This window comes from Molothrus aeneus, chromosome Z, assembly GCF_037042795.1.
Source record: "Molothrus aeneus isolate 106 chromosome Z, BPBGC_Maene_1.0, whole genome shotgun sequence".
In the NCBI taxonomy this organism is placed as follows: Eukaryota; Metazoa; Chordata; class Aves; order Passeriformes; family Icteridae; genus Molothrus; species Molothrus aeneus.
This window is the reverse complement of record NC_089680.1, coordinates 46,612,920-46,629,889: the sequence shown is the minus strand read 5'-3', so window position 1 is coordinate 46,629,889 and position 16,970 is coordinate 46,612,920. Positions and strand designations below refer to the sequence as shown.

General features: G+C 49.1%; 1 protein-coding gene across 1 annotated transcript; it reads right to left on the bottom strand.

Annotated features, from left to right (window-relative positions):
- Nucleotides 1-9,144: 9,144 nt before the first annotated feature.
- HEMGN (hemogen) lies at nucleotides 9,145-14,074 on the bottom strand. Its single transcript, XM_066569737.1, has 4 exons — nucleotides 13,964-14,074; nucleotides 11,574-11,667; nucleotides 10,874-11,160; nucleotides 9,145-9,750 (listed from the first exon to the last, which is right to left on the bottom strand). Exons 1-4 carry the CDS (start codon nucleotides 14,043-14,045, stop codon nucleotides 9,641-9,643), a joined length of 573 nt encoding a protein of 190 aa, XP_066425834.1. The 5' UTR covers nucleotides 14,046-14,074; the 3' UTR covers nucleotides 9,145-9,640.
- Between the last annotated feature and the right edge of the window lie 2,896 nt (nucleotides 14,075-16,970).

Below are 16,970 nucleotides of genomic sequence, written 5' to 3'. Positions count from 1 at the left end.
ACCATCTGGAAGAGGATCTGTACACCTAGCTGTGCTAGCTCCTAGTATTTTTGATAGCTGCTGGCTCTGCTTTCATTGCCTGAAAAGACTAGACTGTGTCACTTTGACAGCAAGCCATGCCAACTTCTTGCTCATTTTAGGGTAGCTGGGAGAAGAGCTGTCCTGCCTTTTAATGCCTTTCTTTCCTTCCTGTAGAAGCAGTTATCAATGTGGACCAGATAATTTTCATAGAACCACAGCAGTGCTGGGTTGGAAGGGACTCATCAGGATCATCAAGCCCAGCCCCTGTACTGGTGCAGGACACCCCAAGAACCACATGATGTGCCTGAGAGTATTGTCCAAATGCTTCTTGATCTCTGTCAGGCTTGGTGCTTGCTCCCTGGCGAGCCTGTTCCAGTGCTCAGCCACCATCTGGGGTGATATCCAAGCTAAACCTCCCTCCGTGCTGCCATGAATCTTGTCATTGGTACGAGAGTGAAGAGCTTTGATCTCTTCTGGCCCTTGTTCCTCTCATTTTGTTCTCTGCTTCAACCCTCATGCCAGTTTAGAGTTCAGTCTAAAAAAAAGGTCGCCAATGATGATGATACAGGTGTTGAGGAAGATGCTTCTGAACTCAGATAGCATCTGTAGGCAGTTCAGGGAGCAAAACTCAATGTCTGAAGGACAAGCCTGACAGCTCCTGGTGACTTAGAAAGCACAGACTGGGTAGGTTCAGCTGTGTGTTGTTTGCAGAGAAGGTCTAGATGCTTGTTCTTGTTTCTCTCCAGATCTTTTATAACTACAAACTAGGGAAACTGGGCATGTCTAGATGGTAATTTTTTTTGCAGCAGGTACAGCGATGAGCTTGCTGCCTTAAGAACCTGAATCATGGTCAAAAACTGCTTAAACTTTGGTCACAAACAGCTAGAAACCCTGGTCAGAACTGTGAAGATCTACTGGGACCATTCAGGGGACTCTATACCTGTGTGGGGTCTGTGCTTTGAGCTTTTTTAGGCAAAACCAGCCTTTGCTACTGCCGGCAGTGCTCCAGCCTCTTGCCTGGAGACTCCAGCAATCCCTTCCCACCAGCACTGCTGTTGTTTTGTGGCTATTCCAACCTCCCTGAGCTGTCGTGTAGGCTCAGGTGCCAAGGGTGTGGGTCTGTCCAGGCTGTGCCTTGTGGCACTGACATGTGCTGCCCCTGTGCCCACATGTGACATGGGACTGCCTGGCCACTGACAGAGGAAGATGCGCCCGTCGTGTCCTTGGGGAGCCATGAGGTTGGGTCTCTCTGTGAGGATATGGGGATATGCCAAGGGGATATGTTAGACAACTGGATCTCAGTGTATGCTTGTGCCATGGGGATATGTTAAATATGTGGATCTCAATGTGTTTTTGTCTGGGACGTTGCTTGCATTTCTCAGGCACCACCAAGAATAAGAAAAAAATTTGATTTCTGTAAAAATTTTGATTTATTGTGAATATCTAAGAGCCTTCCTGTTAGCAAAGTTAGTCTAAGTTTCAAACTACTCTGTTGATTTCTGTCAGAAGAGTCCAATAAATCTGGATTGTAAACCTGTAGGAAACTCTTAAGTGTGAGCACTGATAGAAGAGAGAGGGGCCTTGAAAATGTTCATTCCTTAAAGGACAGAGCCTCTCAATTCCTCTTCTCCCAAGTTCTGGTGTAGTCAGACCCAGAGCAGACATTGAGAAAGAAGTAGACTGTACGACTGTACAGCCTAGCAGAACATATTCTGTATTTGAGATTTTTTGTTTTGGTTTTTTTGTTGTTGTTGTTTTGGTTTTTTTTTTTTTTTTTTGTATTTACTCTTCTACTTCACTTGAAATGGAAATAAATCTTTGCATTGTTTGCAATGAAGTGTCTCTGAGTTTACTCTTTCAAGCCTTCCCTGTTCTCCTGAGACTGGGAGACATACAGAGACATGTGTGATATGTGCTGCTCATTGCTTTTTACCCTGTTTTACCTTGGCTTTTTTTGGTCTGCTGGGCTGCTGAAGACATCAGAGAAAGGAGGAGGGATGGGTCGGCAGGGCCAGGCCACAGGTGGTGTACCAAACCTCCACAACCCCTTGAGCCACCAGTCTGCTTTGAGGGTGTCTGGTCAGGCCATAAGCATGCCCAATATATCAATGCATGAAGCTCCATCCCAGCCATGTGTCTCTGCTAGAAAAAGGGTCAGGCAGGGAAGGCTGCTACCTTGAGAGGAACAGGAGCTCAGAGATGGGCACGGGTGTTGTGGCTGGCATTAATTACTCTCTGATGCTCCAGCATGGAGCTGGGCCAGCTAGAGGAGGAGATGTTACTGCTGGAAACATTATGTTGCCTGTCCTGTGGCAGCAGCACCAGAAATGCTTGGTCTTGCCTCCTGCACCCCAGGCCAGTTAGGTTTTTGGCTGCAGAGATGGAGCTCCCGCAGCCGCGGGCTGACACTGTGCTCACATTGTGCAACAGCAACATCTGTGGGAGCGATTCATCCAGCAGCAACCATGGCTAATGGGAGTGCTGGCCTGCAGGGGCAACTCCACACCCCAGGATGATGAACTGCAGGCCTGCAGGGGCAACTCCACACCCCAGGATGATGAACTGGCTTGCACATGGCCAAGATGATGGCAGATGTTGCCCCTTCTCCTGCTGAGAGGATGGTGACTGGATTCCTGAGGGTGTTTGGGGATAGTGAATTCTGCAGCTGTTGCCCTGCCAACAGCCCAGGCTGCTTGGAGGGCAATGAATGAGATAGGAACAGGTAGTTTAATCTGCCAAGTTACCAAAGAGCAGATAGGAAAGTCTTCTTCAAGAGCTTTGGGACTCCCAAGTATGATTTATCTGCCTTTGAAAGTGACAAAAGAGTAGGCAGGGGAGGCCCCTGCCATGTTGCCAGCAGGGAGTACCTTGGAGGGAGTCCAGAGTTCTGTGAGTTGTAACTGGAGAGCAGTCTGTGTAGGTGGAGTTGGACTTTAGCTGTATCCATTACCTACAGCTGCTATGTCAGTGACCAGAGAGGGCATCCCACTCATGTGGGCCCTGGAAGTGAACTAATGTGAGCACAGGAAGGCTGATGGGGGTCTGACTTTACAGAGTCTGGTGTACAAGAATACAGGGGCCCATGTTGGCACAAAGAACAACTTTACAACCTTGTTTTGGTGTAATCCTGAAGCCCTGATTTGTTGGAAGCCCTCTCTAGACAGCAGAGCTGGTTTCTTAACTCAGTCCAGTGGAAATGTATGTCTTCTCCTGTCCAAGGTCAAGAAGTCAAGGTGGGAGATGGTGGCATGTGCTATACCTGGAAGTTGGTGTTATTTTTGGGAGTTACTTTTGGATGTGGTGCAGTCATCCAACCCCTCTTTGTATGGGCAAACTTAGGGGCAGGGAAGCCCAGCCTGGGGCTGCCAGACTGAACTCTCACCTCTTCTGCACAGTGTGCAGCTGGCCAATGAAGTACTCTGGCCACACTGCTTGGGCTAAGAGGAAAAGAGGCTGTATCCTAGCCTCCTCTGATGGCAGGAAGTCAACAGGGCTGCTGTACGCTCTGGCTGAAAATGGTTGTGGAGAGGAGGCAGGAATATTGACTGTGGGCTGCGCAGAAGAGCTTAATGAGTTCACTGCTATCCCTTCTCCAATGCCAGCAAGCTAAGATTCATCAGCCATTGAAGAATTTGGAAAGCTGTTGTCTGGATGTGAGCTATGCAAAGAGATCCTAATTGATTAAGGAACAGCTTTTCACCTTTTTTGATCAGCGTCAATGCCAGAGCTCTCAGTCCAATCACTGAGACACAGCTTGCTTGGTCCATGAACCACTCTGAGTCAATTATCCCTGTAGCTGGCTCTTATAGGACACCATCTGCATCTCATGTTTCCACTTGGGAAAAGGTGCTCATGAATCCAGGTTGTCAGCTTCTGGGGTTAACAAATGTCTGAGGCCTCGTATCACTTCTGCAGCCATATGTTTTTACACTTAGCCTGTCTTCAGGCTCACTGGAGTGCTGGCCCTAGAACTGGCCAATTAAACAGTGACTCCCTAGCCACTCTTCCTGTGTTCTCAGGTTTGTGGCTGCAAGAATAGAGGGGGAGCAAGACTTACAGAATATCAGCATGGTGATGTCTGCAATGGGCAGACTGTGATGTTCTCAGAGAAGGTTTCCTTCTCTTCATCAGGAGGTGCATACTGATGGTGATGATTTCTTCCTTCTCCATCTTTGGGTACACTTGAGTTTATTCGTGTATGAGTTTATTACATGTATTCTTTTTCAGTAGTTCTCAAATTGTTTTGGTGGTTTGGGGTTTTTTTTGGTTTGTTTTTTTTGTACTTCTTGTTTTCTCAAAAATTGCCTTTACTTGAATAACACGTGCTTGCATTTCTGCAGCAATGAGTAACTGACCACTGCAACAGACTTGGATCCTGGTGTTGCCCTGGAGTTACAGACAGATCAGGCCACACAGAATAAATGCCTAAGTGAGAAGTGCCACTCTGTCATGGTGCGAGAGGCCATGCCTGGGTATTATTGTTGATGTTGGTGGCTTTTTCATGGAGGAAGCAGAGGATGATTCAGAGTTTCGACCTTTATGCAGGAAACATTTGTTTAAAAAAAAATGTTTTCCTTCTCGGGTAATTTCTTTTGCATTTTGTTTCCACTGAGGTTTTCTCCACCATTCCCTTCTCGAGAAAAGGCAAAAGAAAAATTCTCTTGAAGCAGCCAGGGAAAATGGTTTCATGCCTTCCCACTTAAGTGGATATTAGATATAGTACCTCTCTGCCACAACAGGATCTGAACTTAAATCCAGGAAGACCTTGGGGAGACCTCATAGCACCTTCCACTATCCAAAGGAGGCCTACAGGAAAACTGGAGAGGGACTTTTGACAAGAGCCGTGTGCTGGGACAAAGGACAATGAGTAATGTGAAGAAAATACCTGATCTAAGTGGATTTAGATCAGGTGTTTGGAAGAAATTCCTGTGAGGGTGGTGAGGCACAGGCACAGGTTGCCCAGAGAAGCTATGGATGCTCCATCCCTGGACGTGTTCAAAGCCAGGCTGGATGGGTCTGTGAACAATCAGGGGGGAGAAGAGTTGACCTTTAAAGTCTTTTCCGACGCCAGCTATGCGGTGCTGCCGCTAGAGCGCACTGCCGGCCGCGCCGGGCGCATGGGGCGGGCACCGCTGGGAACGCGGATCGGCCGGGCCGGGCCCTGCGGGCGGAGGGGGGCTCGTCCTGCACAGAGAGCGGTGCCCAGCTCCAAAGGCACACACGAGAATTGCCCCTTCAGCCCGCCGTCCGAGTCTGAGCAAGCGCGCCCAGGGGCGTGGTTAATACTGCACCCAAGCTCCGTTTTAGCGCTTTCGTGAGTTCCCAGGGAGAGGTCCGTAGCGGAGAGAGCTGATAAAAGCATCATTATAAGGGCTGCAAAGCACAGATCGCACTGTTTTCCACGCAAGCTATATCCTGGTTTCTTCATTTTTTGTGTCCTGTCAGTGAAAACCTCAAGCTGTCTGAGGGAGCCAGGCACAGCTCATGCTCAGTACACCAAGTCCCTCTGGATGCACTGAATTTCAGGCTTAGACAAGTGGCCATTCCCCCTGCCTTATGTGAGCCTACAGCAGGAATACTGGGTCCAGTTAGGGTAACCCAGTGCAAGTCATTCTTTTACTGGAGCTCAGCTGAGGACATCAAGGCAGGGAGCAGGACACAGGAGATAGGCTGAAGGAATCAGGGTTGTTCTCAGGGAGAGCAGGTGAGCATGGGGTCTAACTTGCAGTCTGAAAGAGGGTTACAGAGAAGATGGAGCTGGGAACTTCTCTGAAGGGCACCAAGACAGAGAAAGAGGCAAGGAGCTAAAGCTGTGCTGAGAGAAAGCCTGGTGGGACATAAAGGAAAAACATTCTTTCCTTGAAAGTGGGGCAGCCCTGGAATGAGGACAAGAGGCGGATCATCTCATGTCTTGGAGAAGGTCAGCACTTGACTAGAGAAAGCCCAACTCAGTCTGGTCAGACTTAGCCATGCTCTGAGTAGGATTAAAGATTAAAGATGGATTAAAGATCTCCAGGTGTCTTTCCTCACTTAACTTTTTCTACAGTTACATGATTTCCTGGCAGAACAGGAGAGTCAGGCCAGGTGGTGGAGCACTGATGAGCCTAGCTGGACACACAGCTCCGGTCTGTGATGGCCCTGGCAGCATTATAAAAGTATTTATTTAAATAGTGAACACAGGCTGGGAAGGAGGAGAGCTAACAAGCCCTGAGCAGGAAGTGGTGGCCAGAGAGGGAGTGGGTATTTGCTGTTTCCAGGATTTACTGCTTAAAGTCAATATTAGTGAATTAATTAGCAAATTTTTCTTATCATGCAAGACCAGGCACTTACGGGGTGAAGTGGCTTTCACTGACTTGTGGTGGCTTCTGGCTCTAAGTTGCTTGCCAACTTCTTTCTGCTGAGGCTTAGCTACAACTTCACTTCTCCTAAGGACAGGAAGATCTTTCTGGTTCAAAACATCACCCATGAGCAACAGCCTGCCACAGATCACCCCTGACTTTCAGCAAATGTGGGGGCCTCCATATATGAAGAGTAATTTGAGAAGTGGAAAGCCAGGATGCACAAACCAAACTTCCCTTGTCCCATAGAGCTGGAAGCATATTTCCTGAAAGGATACTGAAAGGATACTGAATCAGCATATACAGAGGAGAGTCTGGTTCTCCAGGATATGATGTTAGGTTTCCTCTCCTTAGCACTTGTGTCATGGCTGTCAGCACTCAGGATGGCTTCCCGTGCTCTGCAGGACGGGGGTCAGGACCTGCAGCCTTGAGAAAAGCTCACAGGAACGTGTTCAGTCCAGCCCAGTTGACTTTAACCAATATCCTGCTGAATCTCACTAGCGAGGAGAAGCTACAGTGTTCGTGTCCACTGTGTACCACAACACACCTTCATCTGTGTGCCACAAGGAGCAGGTCAGAGCATACTGGAGGAGCCTCAGGCAGCCCTGCCAGGTTACAGCACAGCAAGGATCACTATGTCAGGCACTTACCTGGCTCCCTGTGCTGGCCCCATAGCTCAGAAGCTATTTCCCTGCACCCATATCCTTCTCTTTGCCAGTAAGGAGGCTGCAGCCAGTTAAGGGTCTGTGGCCTCCCCCAGACTTCCCCTTCATGTCAGACCCAGACCATAGCTGTCATCCAGTTTTCACCCAGAGCATGAAAATTTACTTTATTGGACTCTCTGCCAAGGTAAAGAGCCTCACACCTGACCCCATCTGTATAAGCAAGAGCTCTGTTATCTGTCCTCTCAACAGAGAAAGAACCAATGCATGGCCAGTTAAAGTGTTGATTAGGAGGGCTTTATCTTTCTCTTGTTCAGTTTGTGATAAGATTTTTGTTGTTTGCATAGGCTACACCTTTCTTACTGTCTGCCAAAGAAGACAAAGTAAGAGCAGCTCTAAGAGAGAGTGTGTAGTACATGGGATGACTCCAGGACTTCCTAGTCACCAAAGGCATCTCCACAGGGATGGACAGAGGTGCTTGCTCTGGTTCCTGCGCATCTCTGCCCTCAGGGAGCTCTCCCAGCCCTCCCAGTGCAAGGGTAAGCGCTGCTGCCCATGTGTGTTTCAAAAGTGAGTGTTGTCCCACGTTCGTGCACACCTCACTCTGCCAGGTCTTCACCACCTCCTACAGCTCCACTTCACAATGGAGAAGGTGGAATGTGGTTGTGCTGTGCCGTCCTTGATTGATGTAAGCTGTAAGATGAGTCTAAAACCCCCTAGAAGTTTCTTCTCCCCAAAATCTAAAGGGCTTTGGAAGCCAGGAAAGTCTAAATGTCTGCAGATGTGGAGTGGGCAGCATGACTGATTCCCCCTCCCTGTCAGCACTGCAGAGGATTGGAGAGCAGGGAAGGGCACTGGAGAGCAGGGAAGGGCCACAGGGTCTCTGCCATGGCACATGTGGGGCTCCAGCAGGTGGAAGGGTCTCCTGGCCTGCCTGGCAGCAGCCACTTCCCAGCCTTTCTGCAGCACGGTGTGGGCACCACACTCGCAGGAGGGCCCCAGCACAAGTGTTGTGATGTTGCTCATCCACAACATGACCTCCAGCCTCTGGCTCCACTTCAGGCCAGTGCAGCCTCAGCTGCCTTCCCCTAGTGCCTTGGTTTAAGAACAAATCTCACAGACAGAAGTTCCTTCCATGCTGCAGGGCTTCCACAAGGCCCTCTTGTTGTACCTTAGATATTTGGGCTTATGGGTGAGGTTTGAGTGGTTCACGGCAGAAGCTGAGAGATCTTGTTCAGCTGCCACTGGTATCAGTGGCTCAAGGGGAGAGCAAAACGTCGAGTTAGCTGATATGCCTATGGAGAACAAAACAGTGTCAGGATGCCTGACAAGAGAAACCCATCCCTCCAGGAGCTGCCCTGGAGGGGGGAAAGGAGCTGGATTTGCTTTGGGATGGTGCTGCTGAATGCTTTCTGCTTTGACACCCACCAGGTGCTTTAGAGCTTCTGGCAGTGTAACTATGGGGTCAGAACTTCAGCACAGGGAGGCTGTGGAAGAGCTGGCAGGCACTTGCTCCTCATGTGATATCCCTGGCACCAAAGCAGGGATGGGATGTCAAGGGTGTCCATTGTGTCACAGGAGAGACTCTTACTGGTGTCACCAGTTAGATGTTACACAAGCTGTGACACAGAGTCTCAGGGCTCTGAGACAGCAGCAGCAACGTGTCCAGAGCCATAATAAAATCCCCCAAATCAGGGGTGCCTGCAGGGTCTGGCCAGCCTTGTGCTCTGGGAGACAGGCCCTTGGGAAGTCAGACAATGGCAATATGACCTCCACTCCTCCTCAAGAGGAGAAGGATCCCTTGTGTCAGGATATTACAGGAATGTAAGAGAGCCTCTTCCCTTGCTGTGCTCAGGAACAAGGATCACAAGACCCAAAACAAGGGGAGAGACACAGGGTGCCCCATTACCTCCTGGCTTCAGGAGAAATCCTGTGTGAAGACTGAGGAGACAGGGAGACAATGACTGTGCAGAGTGTCTCCTGTCTTTGCCCCAAATGGCATCTTCCTGACAAAAGTGTATAATTCAGCCAAGTTCCAGCCCAGTTGTTTTCAACCTCTTTTGTTTGTCTTACAAGGTCAGAGTGAAGCTGCCCAGAAATTAAAAACAAAAAATATTTCCAGCTTTAGGAAAGCAAGATGTTTATTGCAGATGAAAACAGGCTATGAGAAAAACTTTCAGACTAAAAATAATAGTGCAAAGGGTGGTGGTGTTTGTGGGGTGCAGTAAAAAGCCCAAGCTGGGCTTCTCCAGCCAGCTAAAATCACAGTGAGTGTTAGCTTTGCAATGCCACTCAGATTTATGCAAATAAGAAATTACTTTCAGAAACACAGGTGGATGCTGGACTGTACAACTGAAGTGTAGTGTGGCAGAGCACTGTGAAGCCTTCCATGGGCCCAAGCAAAACAGCCTGTTTGCAGAGAGAGCAGGAGGCTCATAAGCCACAGGCAGCTCCCTAGGGGCTGCCCTCTAGCCTGGAAGAAGCATAGAAAGCAGAGTGACAAGGAGAGTATGGGCTTTATGGCTCCCAAGAAAGCAGCTGCTCAAAATCACTGTGCCATACTTATCAAGTTTGTGACGTGAGAGTAAAAATAAAAAATATCCCCAAACAATCAGAAAGTTAATACAGAATATGCGGAATGTATTCGTTATCCTGGTGGTCATTTTCCAGAGGAGTATTCAACTCTTCTAGTGTAGCTGCTTCTGCTGGTTTCAGCACATCCTCTTCACCTGTAAGGCATGTAAGAGACAGATCATGTCATACTGGGGGCTCCCCTGTTACCCCTCTGTCCCATGTTAAAGCCTCCCTGGCCAGTCTCCTGCAATTGCCTGGAGAAGGCGTTAGGTGGATTGCCTGCTTTCCAAGGGCAGTCCCAGTTGTGGAAGGGAGTTGGAGAAGGTAAGGCGCTGGTGGGTTTAAAGCCAGAGGCAATAACCACAACCCTGATGGTTACCTATTTCAAGACCTCAGGGCTGGAGGCTGGACACCCACCCCAGAGCCCAGGATGCAGAATAGCTGTTTTCCATGGCATGATGGCACCACATGCCTTGTATCAACAGACCTTTTCTTCCCCCCTGCACAGACATTGCTGGAAATACCATAGTTGAGGGCCAGAGGATTGTCACCTCCTCTGAAGCAGATCCTTAGTTTTCCTGGTTTTGAAGCAAACCTGCATGCTTGACCCAATGACTGCTAAAGTGAATGTACTCTACTCTTCCCATGACAGATCTGGGAGCAGATCCTGCTGCAGCAGCTGTAAATGGATTTCTGAGCCCAGACACCAGCCTGCCATTCTGACCAGCTTAGTGCCCTCCATGCCTCAGTCCTGGCAGGTTTCAAAGGTGTAGTTGCCTGCAGACTCCCACTCCTTGTCCCAGTGCCCACTTTGCTCTCCCACCATCCCAGTGTCATCCCTGAAACTGGATGGACTGTGGACAGAGCATGTCTTGACTTTGGCTCCCCCAACCAGCTCTGACCACAAAAACCCTCATCTTCTCTCAGAGAAGAGATGTTCACAGAAATATATCCCCCTGTGCTAATATGGCTCTTGGCAGAGCCACAGAAGTGTTCTTAGGACAAGGAGTTAGAAAGAACCAGGTCCACAACCCCATCCCAATGACGGACTAACTTGTTATCACTCCCCTGGACTTGAAGAGAGCTGTCTGTCCCTGCAGTCCCACCAGTCCCCCACCCTTTCTCAGCTACCCAAGTTTTGTGGGGTAGGGACCCATGCCCTGGAGATGCTGCAGGGTTGTTGTTGATAAGGCGGGCGCCCTTGGCTGACAATCCTCAAGAGGCAGCGCTGCACTGCCCCCAGGCCAGCACGGGGCCAGCAGCTCTGCGACAACTCACCAGCAGGGTCCAAGCTCCTGTCTGCCAGCTCCCCTTCCTCTGCCACTGCTGGCATCCCGCTGACCATGTTCTGGATGGTCAGCATAGGTGGCTGCTGTTGAAAGCCTGCTTCAGGCAGTGCTGGCTCCGTGGGCACTGGCTCCAAGGGCACTGGCTCAGCCTTCTCGTCTGGGTCAGGCTGGGGCTCCACTGCTGGCTCTGACTCCAGGACAGCCTTGACCACTGTCTGACGGCCCCGTCCTCTTTTGGCTCTTCTGGCTCTCCTTTGCTGTTCGCTCTTATAGTCTCTGCCAGGGGATTTCACAGGGATGAATAGGGCAAAGGACTTTCCCTTCTGCCCTAAGGCAGTTTGCTGGGTCCCCTGTTGTGATTGTGACCCAGTTCATCCTGCAGAAGCTGCAATTCTTCAGCCCCCCTCCTGAGCCCTGCACAGCAGCCTTCTGCAGCTGCACCAGTGGGCAGGAGCTTGGGCAACAAATTCTTCCTCAGCCTCACATTATGATTGAGGTTTGCTTGCTACCCCTCACCCATCTCTCCCCCCAGTGCCTGTGCAGACCTTGAGCAGCTACTGGCTGCAGGTCACCTTTGCTCACTGAAGACTGGTAGCTCCGTCCTTGGGTGAAGATGGAGGGGCTGGGCCATGCCTGGGCTCAGATTAAGTACACCACAAAAGCACTATGACGGAAAAAGCAAGATTTACCTCATAACCCACTGAGCTGAATCTTTCTCCAGGGCTTCTGCTTTTCTTTTCCTGAGCAACTCCCGGTCTCTCAAGCGACGGGTTATGATGACATCTACAAGGATAAAGTGAGTGCCAATGTGGCATTCTGATCCCTCCCTGCCTGGCACTAGAGCACTGATGCAAGAGGCCATGGCTTTTTTTTTGTCCCAAAGGCATCTTAATATGAAACTCCTTGAGCACTGTACTTCCAGCACAGCCTCAGTGGGGAGGATTTGATGACAAAGCACCCATAACTCCCAGGCTCCTAGCCTGACAGTTACTCTAGATTTCCAGTTACAATTCCTTGGGGTGACCCATGTTCAATCTACTCCCCTACTGTGGGGACCTGGGGCGTGGTGCCTTTGATCAGGCATCAGTACAGACTGCAAGATAATTCTTCATGTTTTCTCCATTGTCACACTTTTTCCCAGACAACTGGAACTGGCCACCACAAAAATTAAGATGTTTATCTAAAAACCTAGGAGAAAGCCTTGACCCATAGAACAGACAGTCCTTCCAAACAGGAGCAGCTCTGTGGGGGCAAGGATGAGCCAGAGGGCACAGCCTTACCCACACAGATGCTCACATGCATTGGGCTGAGACCTCGTGGGGATATGGTGATGCAACCAGAGACCAAGACAGGGCTAGTACACACTGCTGGGGTTGAGAAAATTGGTCCCAAACACCACACAAACAGCCCCAAGCTGGTCTGCAGCTGTGAGGAAGACCATGGCAGGGCCTAAGAAAGACTAGCTGATTTGAGAAAGCTCCAATGCTGGCTTTATCATTTGGGCAGGATGTGCAGGTTGCATACAGCCAGTAGCAGAGAGGAGCACTCCCCAGATCCCAGTCACCACACCTTCCTTGGCCAAGGTAAGCAGTGTCCATTTCACTGGTTGCAAAGGGCTCCAAATGGCTTCCTGAGGCAAAGACCAGCCTAAAAAATGGTCTGAACTTCACTTCTCCATGGCTTTTTGTCCTAAAAGACAGCAATCTCTGATGATTTCTAGTGTAGACTCTAAGCTGTGGTAGTAAAAACTTATCTCCAATCAAGCAGCATGCTACCCAATTCCAGGAGACACAGGGAGCAACACTACTGCCCTGAGGCCTTGAGGGAGAGTGAATTCTTCCCAAAGGTACACTGAAGAGATCACAAAAGAAATTATTTTCATAGTTTCAACAAAACCCACACAAGTGGAAAAGCAAGACTATGACCTGCTCCTTCTAGGTGTAATCAGATCCAGGTCCTTTCACAAAAAGCCTTGGCTCACACTCAAGTAGTGAAATCAGTGAAAAATTGTCATTTTGTCATTCTCTTGATCAGATGGTAAAATTGTCAAGGTGAGAAAGACTTCTGAGGCTGAGCTGGGATTACAGGTCTTTTATTAAATGCCAGAAAAACTGTAGTCCAGGACAGGACAATGCAAAACTGACAGCAGGAGCCAGTCTCTGCCCAAAGTAAGTTTTTACACAAGACACATCTGATAATTAATAATAATCTTACAGAAATTTATCTTGGAGAGTATTTATGTTGGTCTATGCTTCAATGTCCTCACCAAAGCAGAGTCAGCTTTAAAATTACATCTGACTGCCCAGAACACTGTCCAGGGAAGCTGAGAATAACTCCAAGACAAGTGGGAGTTGTTCCCTGATATGAAGCAGTAACAGAGACAGTAGGGCTCAGCCAGCAGGAGATGACTCTGCCATCCACTTAGAAAAAGGCAGTAAACTCCCTGGGAAGATGAGGTTACAAGTTGCAGTAGCAGGATCTGCACAGGGCCTCGGTTCAGCTACTGAAGTACATAATCCCTTGCACATCCCATCTGCAGCCAAGGTAATTTTATTTTCCTTTCAAAATGTCTTGTGAGCTGTAAGAGCAATTTTAGCTGCTTGCAGTCAGTCTCCTTCCCAGTCCATTCTAAGAAAACACCCCTAATTCACTTCTAACTGGTCCAAGAAAGCACTCCCATAACAGCTCCAAAGCTGTCACCTGCCAGCACTAAGCAGGGAAGACCACAGTAAAACATATGCATCCTGATGAAAAAATATTTACTAGAGGGCACAAAGAAACAGAAATTAAATGAAAAGAGAAAAGAAAATCAAGCTATAAAAACAATGAGGCAGTACTGCCAGTCTGCAAAGAGACAATCTACTGATGCTCTCTGAAGGACTTTAGTTGAAAAGCCTTTATATGTGCTTTGGGATCTGGGGCATAACATGTAAAAAGACTTGCATTTGCAGTTAAATGTGCACCCTCTACTCCCAAGCATAGAATAATAATTATTAGTTCCTTTCTGAGAAACCCTTGGTAACAAAAATCATGCTCTCCTCTCTCCAAAAACTCAAGTTAATAATGTTGTCATCATTACCTGGCACAGCATACTCCTCACAGGCTGCAGAGGGTGGCAGGGAAGAGTCCGAAGAAGCATGGTCTTTGCCTAAACTCTCCATTGCTCTTTGCAGTTTTAATTAGAAAGCAGCTTAGTTCCCTGGAAACAGCATCTGGAGATACTGGTGCAGCATAATGAGAGCTTGAAAAAAATGCAGACTGCCCGCCCCAAACCTCTTATCTGGCCAGGCCACTAGGAGGGTAATAATATTCTCCTTATCAGAGTGCAAAGGTGTGTGAGTCTCTGTCCAGGATCTACTGTGTGGATTGCAAAATATGTTAGTGCTTTTATACTGCAAATTATTCCACTTCAGATAGGAAATTTACACTCACTGCTGCTAAATTGTGACTCAAAAGCTCTCCTTTGCAGTGGACATGGCAGGGCAGGATGTGGCACTGCCTCACTGCTGCTTTCCAGAGTGAGATGCAGGGATGTGTTGTTAGTCCCTAAGGACCCCTTGAGAAATGGGATACATGCTGTCTGAAGGTGTTTGCATAGGATGCTTGCAGTGTTGGTAGGAAGGCACATCCTCCAGCTCCCCTCACAGCAGGACTGGCTGCTTCACAAGGTCAGGATGGCTGTGTTGCCATATTCTTTGGAAACCCCTAAGGATGGAGACTGTCATAGTCATGTTACCTGTCCAAAAGCTGCACCAGCTTCCTGGGATCCAGACAGAATAATAAATCCATGCCAGCCTGGCTGTGCATGTTGAGGACTTCCTAATGATTGTTTGGTCCAGTCCCTGATGGATCAGGACTATGAACAAAGCACTTCACTGATGAAGCAGGATGGCAATAGGCAGTCCCAGTAAAACCAGTGGGAAGACCCAGCTGTTCCCTTGCCCCCATAGGATGATTTCCTTAAGTGGCTGTTCCTAGCTGCTGGTAGCCCCTTGCAGCCCCAGCCCTGCCTGGCCTGCAGGCTGCTGCAGGGACATCTGCAGGGCCAGCATCGCTGCAAAGGGGAAGCTGCTGCCTGGTACAATGGCTTCAATGCTGAGAACCTGTTCCTTGCTCTGTGGGAATGGCCAGGCCCCTAGATCAGTGCATGTGAGATGAGGGGGTTATCTTGGCCTCTCCTGAAAACTGCCTTCATAGTTTCTTATGCCAGGATAGCACAGAAAAGCTCAAGCTTATATTGTGTGTAACAACTCTGATGGACCAGAGATACCTCTTTAGCCATTTTCTAGTGCACTCAGCTGCTATCAGCACTTTTGTCCATGAGACACTCAACCACTTACACACTGGTTAGGTGCTAGTGCCCCTAATCCCTTCCCTCCCTGCCCACCATGAATTCAGAAGTGGTTCAAAGGTTGGTAGAAGGACTCGATAACATGTCTACCCCCAGGTCCTCTGGGACCCGGCTTTCATGGCAGGGATGATCCTACCTCCTCAAGCAGTCTGAGAACTTGCCCTGAGTAAAGCAGCTCCTCAGGGATGAGCAGATCTGGCTGCCTCCAATCTTTGCCAGCCTTTTTTATTTTTAGCGTACATCCTGTACTCTCAGCAGGATCTTTCTCTAGGTCCCTGGAAGCTCCAGAGCTTGAAACTTCATGCATATAGATTTCTTAAGATGTAACCTTGGAGGTCTGTGGTCATCTCTGCTACCATTCTTCTTATCCCCTGAGTTACCACTTTACCCTAGGGCTCCTGCCCTGTGTCCACTGCAGATTACATGGTACCTCCAGAGAGGTGGGGTAGGTCTAACAGCCCCAAAAGAAGCAACAGGGTGGTGGCAGCAGAGGAGATATGGGAAGGCTCTGATATGGGAGGGTGGGCCAGGAGCATGGATGGCATAAGGAGATGTGAGGCTACCAAGTCATTCACAGAATAGTTTCTTGTAGCTCAGTCACAAATGAAGACAAGGTGTGCCAAGTTGGTGAGGGCGTCCATGTTCCAGCACTGTCTAAAGATGCAAAGCACTAGAGACACCCTGGTCATGCAGACATCTGGGAACTGTTCCCTGGCAGGATACTTCACTGTGCAAAGGCATTGCTTTTGGAGGGGCAAATGTATCAGATCTTGAACACTGTTTCTGTTTTTGTGTCCCTCATTACAAAAAACACATTACAACAGAACGACACAATATGCTAAGCTGGAAAGGACACAGCAGGATCATTGAGTACAACTCTTGTTCCTGCTCAGAACACCACAAAATCACACCATGTGCCTGAGAGCATTGTCCAAATGCTTCTTGAACTCTGACACACTTGGTGCTGTGACCACTTCCTTGGGGAGCCTGTTTCAGTGCCCAAACACCCTCAGGGTGAAGAACCTTTTCCTGATAGCCAGCCTAAACCTCCCCTGACTCAGCTTCAGGCAATTCCATCAGGTCCTGGCCCCAAGAATGAAGAGATCAGTGTCTGCTGCTCCTCTTCCCCTCACAAGGAAGTTGTTACTGCAGTGGGGTCTCCCCTCAGTCTCCTCCAGGCTGAACAGACCGAGTGACTTCAGATGCTCCTCATATGGCTTCACCTCAATGCCCTTCACCACCTTTGTTGCCTTCCTTTGAAATTTTCTTTCTTATACCCAAAACTGCACCAAGAACTGCCCCCAGCACTTGAGGTGAGGCTGCCCAGAGCAGAGCAGAGCAGGACAATCCCCTCCCTTGCCTGGCTGTGATGCTGTGCCTGATGCACCCCAGGACACGAGTGGGCCCTTCTGGCTGCCAGGGCACTGCTGACTCACGTTCAACTTGCCACTGACCAGGTCCTTTTCCGCAGAGGTGCTCTCTAGCCTCTCATTCCCCAGTCTATACACATATCCAGGGCTGCTCCATCCCAGGTGGAGAAACTGAAGTGCTTGGAGCATGTTCAAAGAAGAGCAAAGAAGCTGGCAAAGAGTCTAGAAATCAAGCCCTCTGAGGAATGACTGGGGGAGTGAGGGTGTTGAGCTTGAAGAAAAGGAACCTAAGGGGACACTTTATTGTTCTCTGTAGCTTCCTGATAGGAGATTGTAGATGGTAAGGGTCCATCTCTTCTCCCACG